The following is an 8,547-nucleotide window of genomic DNA, read 5'->3' as shown; positions in this document are numbered from 1 at the left end:
CAGTGCCGTGTGCAATCTGTCACATGCCTAAGGTGTCTGAAAGTCCCATTCAGCCCTCAGTAATGAAGTAGTTCCTTATCCTTCAACCAACAAAACACAGCTGCAACAGGGGTTTTCCTCTCATTCCTGGGAGCACGTCTTACTACTCATGGCCAATACCATGACAAACCCACAAAAGACCATGCTTTTTGTCATTAATATGATCTTTAATAAATGGAATAATGCACCATTTTACAGCAAGCCTTTTCTTTTAGACCTAAAGAATAGCCTTTTAAATGTTCTTATCCAATGTCTCTGTATCAATACAATCTCTTTATTTAGGTTTATATATAACAAAGCAATTCTTACAAGTATTCATAGAAAACTCTGTAGTGGCTTTAACAATGTCAGCTTTCATAGTGGCATCCACAGATGATTAAAAAACAAAAATTAGCTTTTTATTTCATACTCACACTGTTCCATGAAACACAACTTATACAGCATAGCAAGGGTATCGGGCAGCTTATACAAAAGAAATAACTGAAAGCAATTATTTATAAATTCATACATGATATTTCCTCAGTCATTTGAGAGAAAAACCAAAAATACCCGTTAACAAAAGGGTTCTGATGAGACTCCATATTCTAGGGTTCCTCCCCCTCTTCCCCAGAAAAGCTCGCTCAGAAAGTAATGCTTTCTTTACAGTCTTTCATAAGGAAAGCGGCAGTTTCACATCTCCTTATTTCAGCTTCTACAGAAGACCAAACCCTAGAAATCAGTCTTTGCCATGTTCATTTTCCTCTTACACTGCATTTGGGGGGAAAATAATCAACAGCGATTGTAAAATATGATTCCAGCTTATATAAATGTGAATAGAGCACACGTTCCTCTAGAGACAAAGAGCAGACAAGAAACATTACATACAAACCTTTTTAAATACATTTCAACAGTGTGAAAGAGAGAGAAGAGTCACAAATCAGGAAATTCAAAAGTGACAAATGAAAGTCAGCTGTAACTTGGACTTGCCTGTTTCTTTGTTCTTATGACTTTTTACAAACTACAGAAACATTAACTATTTTCTTTCCTTTTGAATAAACGAGATTGAAGTGTGATACTTCATGATACAGTTCTGAAGCACAAAAAAAGTGAATCGAGTGCTCTAGAAATAAACCTCGCACATTTTTGCTCTGTCTTAAAAACAAGTGAATGGGCCACAAAAATTGACTTTTGGGAGACCTTGAAACTAGGAAGTTATAAAGGCTAATTATTTCTGCTTTAAAATAGGTACCAGGCAAGATGCTATGCCCCTGACGGATGTGTGCTCCTGTAATATATCTGCAGAAGCCTGCAAGAACTTTGAAGAAATCCTTCCTTACTGTGACGGTTACTCTGTCTGTTGAAGCATGATGTATGCATTGAAGTTAACCCACTGAGTGACTTGCAAATTTACACAACTGCTGATCAATAGGCTTTTAAAAATACCTGACGATTACATTATAAATTAACGTAACTCCGACTAGTTCCTGGTTATTATGCACATATGTATATTAAACCACAGTGAAATAAATAGAAATGGGCATAAAAAGTAATTCATATTAGTAACGCACCACAGCAGCCACTAAATCAGACCTGCATGAAGCCCACATCAACATTAAAGGGCTTTGGTGTAAATGAGGATTTATCTTGAAACCTTCCACTCCCACTGGTGCAGTTCTACTTTTTGGCAATAACCACAGCTGCACTGGTACTGACCTAGCCCGGCAGCCTGAACAGAGGCATCAGCTAACACCCCTCAAGACGTCAGTAGCCAGGGTTCGCCCATGTGGTCCCACATTCCACCTTAGCTTTCCCAGGGCTAATCCTCCCAAGAAATTTTTAAAACCACTGCCAGCAGAACCCAGCCCTCCTTTGCTCATAATCAATGGCAGACTCCTCTGACTTCAACAGCATTCGGCTCAAGCGCTAACCGATTAGACGTTGATTTCCTTAGACACACTTGTGCCAAACGTAACTCCCATTTTGATTCACAGGAGTGCCTAAATCTGTTACCTGCAGAAGTGGAAGTTCTGCTACCAATTTTAGTCAGTACAGAAGAAACCTTGAAATGAGAAATCTGATTTGTTACCATTTCACATCAAAAGTGAACCTGCTTTGGGGGGTGGGGTGGTCAAAAAAGGGATGTATTTCTACAGCTACAGTTTTATATGACAATATAGAAGCCTAAAATTTAATTGGATCTAATGGACTAAAATACTATGTTTAAATGGCAACCACACACGTTAACTATAGCTACTATATAAAAAAGCCTTGTAAAAATTATCATGTATTAAGTATTTTGGGTTATTTTTTGATCTTTAAGAGAGGTACCTTAAATTACTCAAGCTTCAGATAAAGTTTGTCATGTGCTTTCTCTCTCTCTCTCTCATAAATCCATTCCACCTAAACAATCAGTGACAAGTCTGTCACAGGAGATCTCACACCACTGGACTATATGTCACAGTCTGATCCCAATTTTACTGTGATGCACTAAAGACGACTTAAAAATGGCATATGAAGAACAACATTATACTTGCTACCAGTGCTACTGTCTGATGCTGTAACTCACAGAACTTAATCCTGGAATTTATGCACAACATACATATGCATCTAAATACATACAGAGTTTACATAAAAGATATATATTTGGCTTCACTGCAATATGTATAGCTTTTTCACTGAAGAAAGGCTTAAAGTTGAACAAAAAATAATAAGCACATTAAAAAAAAGAGGTTAATATATTTACCTGTTAAAATGGATAGTGGGAGACCAGACAGAAAAATTCAAATAAACCAAATTTAGGCAAAATACTAAATTTTCCAGTCTGTAATCCAACTTTCATAGACTAATCAATCCTATTTCAATTTTCTTTGATAAGCTGCTCCAAATTTTCCAATGAGACATCAGGTCACGTATATGCTACTGTGCTCGGCAATTATTATTTTTATGATTTAAAAACAGCCCGTTTCAGCACTGGGAACTGCCATTATTTTTATACAAGTAAAAATTACAGCATAATTAATTTCTCCTGTATTGACTAAATATGTGAATTTTAAAATTCTCCCTAATTAGGCTGGAACTTTCCATAATAACGTTTCAATGGCAGAATGGCTATGATCTTTTGAATATTTTTCATGAAAGAAAATTATAATCTGAACATAGACTTAGTAATGTTATATTAGTGGACTTTTTTTTTAACATTTAAAAAAGGAGTATCATTAGAGCAAAATGCACTGATACTGAAACTATGGCATATACAATGTATACATACGTATTTTGTAAGTAACAATTCATTATTATTAAATGTGGTCCAATCATCTATTCCATACAAATACAGAACTTCCTTATTCTCCTTTCTGAGGCAGGTAGGATTAAAGATTTCTTTTAGAGAAAGTTGACAGGTGGGAAGATAAGTACTTCCTAAACGTATTTATAAGGTGAGGGTTTTTTTGTTGTTTGTTTGTTTCCTGAAGCCTGCCAGCATCCATCTTGCCTTTTTTTTTGTCCCCAGTGCACTGAAAAAAAAAGAAACTCTGTTGCCTTTGAAAATTAGGTAATTTTCTATATGGAAACAAGAGACAAATGAACAGCAGTAAGAAAGCAAAACACAAACAGAAATGTTCTTTGTTTCTGAGAATATTCTAATGATGACAGTATCAATTGGTTTTCTTTTAAATTAGGAATTCCTTTACCTTTAGCTGCGCAATTTAAGCGCATCTTGGAGTTTCAAGAAAGGCATTTTTAATACTGATTGTTTAGCACGTGAAGCTATAGAGCATTATAAGCAAATTCAGGGGAAGTGTTGCAGATAATCTGACTTGTAAATACCGATTTTAGAAGAAAACAAATCTGACTATGAGGCACGCCTGTTCAAATGGTTTGAATTCACATTTTAAAAACCATGTTATGTTGGTGAGTATCTCTTATTATAGGAAACAGAAAAAGAGACAATGCATTAACCTAAGCAACTCTTCTGGCTTCTACTAGCACGTCATTTTCTAAAACCAGTAGGATTTTGGATTTTGGCTTATATATACAAACATCACAAATGTTTGCTCTAACATTTTACTTGAATTATACATTATAAATTACCATAGCAAATATTCTACTGTTGCCCATTTGACAGGGGCACAATTCATAGGTATTTACACTATCATTCTATTTTCATTTTGCTGTATTTATCTTGTCTGCAATATACATGAAAAATTGATAGAAAATTATCAACTTTCATCATTATCCTTTTTTCTTATTAAAAAAAACCAAACAAAACCATAAAGAAAGAAAACACATTTGTCTCCCCTGTACATTTATCAACTATCCATGTGTCTGATCTGTAGAATTCTCTCTCTTACATGTATTTTGTTTGGTTAAGGATGATTCCCCATGGTATGAGATACAATTCAATGTAATTTCATTTACAGAGAAAGTATTCTGTGGAGATTGGATTATGTGTTGTGAGCAAAAAAGGGCATTACTAAATTAAGCATTAAAACCAAACTGCTAATCTGATCTCATCTAGCTGTGCAGAATTACAATATTTTGGTACCTACTTAAGAGTTTGCTTTGACTGACCTTTAAATAGTTTTTCTCTATTTAATCTATAGGGTATTTTGTGATAAAGTACATATTTCTATCATGTTACAAATTATATTTATCCATGGTAGATTACAAAGCCAATACTTTCTACTAATTATAATTCATCCCAAAGGCCTTCCAGCAAGTGACAGAAACAGAGAAAGGAAAAGAAAACTATTATGATTGCTTTAAGACTGTTTAAGGAAAACTGCAGAACAACATTTTCATCTCCTATTAAAATGATTTGGATTGCATTGCACATAAAAAAGCTGTATTTCTTACAAAGGACTGGCCTGAAAAGAAAGGCTAGAAGACTGGTGCAAATCTGTCTTAGCAGAAAGAAGCAGTAGTCAGAGCAAACAACTCTTCTCTCCCCAGAGCGTTTCAAGTTAGGTAGGAGTGTCCTAAATATGCTTTTCAGCCCACATTCTGAAATGCTGACGGATGATACATGCAAGGCAAAGCAAAAAGTCATTGGGAAAGGAGTGAAGAATCTTCAACGTGCATGATACAGCAATCATCACAAAACAACATACCGTTCTTCAAATGGAGACTCAAAGAAGGCCAAAAGAGAAGAAAACCACAACCAGCATTATGAACAGAATGATAAAAATTCTGATTTGGGTCTTGAAACCCAGCTGAGCAACTGGCAGGTTTTCAACATCTGGGATGCGAGATTGCAGCAGATGGGAAGCTGGAGAGCAAATTAAAAGTAAAACCAGGCTGTATTTTTGAAGAGGGGAGATATAACTGTGTATTTATACAGGCGGATAACAGAATTACGCCTCAGAGACGAAAGGTACTACTTGAACTGGTGCTTAAAGAACACAGGGAGCCCAAAATGTGTCTCATGGCTTGTATTTCTACAACTACACTCAATCAAAGTCTGGATTTATAGAGTTATCACTTGAAGATATCTAGGAGAATCTAAGACACATTAAGAAGCATTACAAGAAAAAAATCATAGCAATCAAGCATAAACAAGGGAGTTTGGGAAACGGCAAGAATCAGATATAGCAAGGCATATATCATGCTAGTTGTATCATCAGATATAGAAGAACAGGGTTGGCAAAGTTCACCTCAGGGGGAAAAAATAATATAACAGCAAGGAAACAAATGAGCTTGAAAGCACAGAGCATCTGTTTCAGTCCGCTGAAAGGAGACAGGCTGGGAGAGGCAATTGTTTGCTGCCAGTATCCTGCCACAGGAATTTGGCAGGCTGACTGTATAGATTTTCTTTGAACATCACCAGTTTTCAGATAAAGTGATAAAACTTTACTCAGTACCAAAGACTGACATGTGTCATATCTTTTTTATCTAAATAGTTTTTACTGAAATGTTTTCAATCAGAAAGAAAGTGGAAGGATATTTCTTAGGTGGAAGGAGGTCCTGACCAATAAGGAAATTAATTTTCTTTCAGTAGACAGTAAAAACAATCATTCTAAAGCAGGTAAGGTTTACTTGAGATGGTGAAAAAACAATTTATCTCAATAGATACTACATTCGTGTTCACTGACACCTAAAAATCAATGTGCACACAAACTGAAAGAAGGGTCTAAGCAGAGGGAAAAACACCCCAACCCTCCCCTGCAAACACTCATAACCATGAATTTTATAAGCATGCAATAAATTTTAACAAGATGAATGAGGGACTCTAAAAACTCTGAAGGGAGGATGAGTTTCAACTCAACTCAGCAACAACAGTCAGTTAGGATGCACCTACCTGCATAAGTAATCAGGCTGATTTTACCCCAGACTGTCGGTAAGGAGGTAAATCAGGAAAGATTTGTGACTCGTCACAAAACTGTTTTGTGCCAAAGAAGATTCATGATTTTTCCTCTGTGTAAACAAAATACGTTCACAACCTATCTTCGCTAGAGCTTTTAAGTATGACAGTTATTAAGATTTCTGAATAAAATGTATTTTTCAATGTACATCATTAGTGATCTAAATAAGGTTTTACATAAATACAGGGGGTGAACTGCACACAAAATAAAATGGAAAAAAATGGCTGACATTGTTTCCTTACATTTGTTCAATGTTTTGTTATTCAGAACTTCACAGTTCTGAATAGCATCTACTACTATAAAGGAAACACATTTTGATTTGGAAGGATCAAAGGAAAGGTACTGAGCTCAGATTTTTTTTTTTGTTCCTTTTTAAAAGCCCTTTCAAGTTGGGGAAAATTCATGCATTGTCACCTCAGAGCACAATGTGATATAGGCAGCTGCTTCAAGCTGGCTACGGTGTGCAAAGTTCACTGTCATGACTGGCTGACTGCTCAACTGTCAGGGAAAAATTAACATACAAAAAGGGGAACATGTGGCAGTTTTGGAAACACACTTCTCAATAAAGCATACTGTGAACTATAGACTATTGCACATTTCAACATGACACGAGAAAAATAGGGGGTTCAAAAGAGAATACACTTTGTAACATAGAAATATACAGACTAGCTTGTGCACAGAAATCAAAACATGGTTACAAGACACCACTGCAGTCAAACCTGTCTTATAGTCTGCTTATGATCTTAGTGACCTTAAGAAACTGGTCCAAACTGATTATCAGCAATACTTTTTTTTGTTACTTTTTTTTTAAAAAAATATTTTGAGACCACATTTTTGATACACATATATATATTCCGTGGTCAAAACAGACAGACTTAACTTTAGCGATACTAAATAAAAGTGCAAAAACATTCAAAAAATAAAACAAAATTAAAAAATATGGAAGCATAAGCTAAAAATTTTCTGCATAGCTGAAATCTATTTAAAGCGAGTCCTTGGTAGGGGTTGCTGACAGGAGGAGAAAGCAGTTTTTTAAAATGTCTTCTGTGTGTTTGTTTCAAATAATGCAAAAAAAAGGTCATTTGTCGGCTCTTAAAGTATTTCACAGACAGTTCACTCCTGCGTCCTTAGATACCATTGTGGTGGCAGTGCCTCCTTCCGCAAGGTAAACAGCAGTGCTGGATTTGGAGTGGACTGCCCGGTCACTGCCATTATTGTTGACCTCGCAGTGCAGCGGCTCAGTGGAGATGACCCACGTTGAAGGACGCCACCGCTTAAGTGAGTACGGAGTTTTCACACGTTTCTTGATCTTTTCTCCTGAGCCCGATTTGCCATCCTGTGAAGAGTCACCTACTGAAGACAAAAAAAACCAAAAAAACCCAAACAAACAAAAAAAACAAAACCAAAAACAGAGTAGAAAATAGTATTATGAGGAAAATAAGATTAGACTGGGGAGTCCAGGGTTGTTACTCATGCAAAACAGAACAAAAGAACAAAATCTATCACACAAAAGCAACTGTGTGTTTTGTCTCTCACCTGGAGACAAAATGGTCCATTCTCTGTTAAGATCCTAAGTCAGGATTTGGAATGTTGGGTTGCAAAACTGGCAAAACCAACTTTAATCATGCTAAAATTTCAGCAGTAGAAATCTGATGGTTAAAAAAACTTTCACTTTACATAACCTGCAAACCCTTTAACTTAACCTTCAACTAAAGAAGGTTACTGCAATAATCTTTTTTCTTTACCTCAATAAGTTTTCAACTCAAGTCAACATGTTAAGACAAAAATTAAGGTTTCCTACTTAAAAGGAAGGCTTAAACATTCCACTGCTGAATATTCAATTACATTTCTTGAAAGATCTGTTCTGGTTTGTTTCTAAACCTTTTCTTTCCAAACATGCCCGGCATCCCAGATTGTTTCACTAGTATCACAGCGTCTGTCTAAACATAGTCAGAGGTTTGCAAGCACCTTTCAAAGACTACAGTGCATTCTGGAAATATATTCCCTTAAAAATGCACACTAGGAAGCCTTTCCAACAGCTCCAACAGGCCCAAAGACAAAATCGGAGGATGTACCCAATTTAACTACATGATTACGTTCTTACTATAAAAAGGTGAGCAGCATTGTAACCTCTTAAATCTTTGGCCGTAAAACTCTTAAGGCAGTTATT

The 8,547-nt window shown here is 35.9% G+C and overlaps 1 protein-coding gene across 1 annotated transcript in view; it reads right to left on the bottom strand.

Moving 5' to 3' along the window:
• Window positions 1–299: 299 nt before the first annotated feature.
• The window catches only part of BMPR2 (bone morphogenetic protein receptor type 2), a 110,979-nt gene continuing 102,731 nt past the window's right edge, over window positions 300–8,547 (bottom strand). The window contains exon 13 of the mRNA XM_076342382.1: window positions 300–7,730. Within this exon, the coding sequence (XP_076198497.1) occupies window positions 7,480–7,730 (251 nt within the window). The 3' untranslated portion in view covers window positions 300–7,479. The remainder of the gene's footprint in view (window positions 7,731–8,547) is intronic.

The sequence above is a fragment of the Aptenodytes patagonicus genome, chromosome 6 (assembly GCF_965638725.1).
Source record: "Aptenodytes patagonicus chromosome 6, bAptPat1.pri.cur, whole genome shotgun sequence".
Lineage (NCBI taxonomy): Eukaryota > Metazoa > Chordata > Aves > Sphenisciformes > Spheniscidae > Aptenodytes > Aptenodytes patagonicus.
This window is presented reverse-complemented; position numbering and strand designations above follow the sequence as displayed.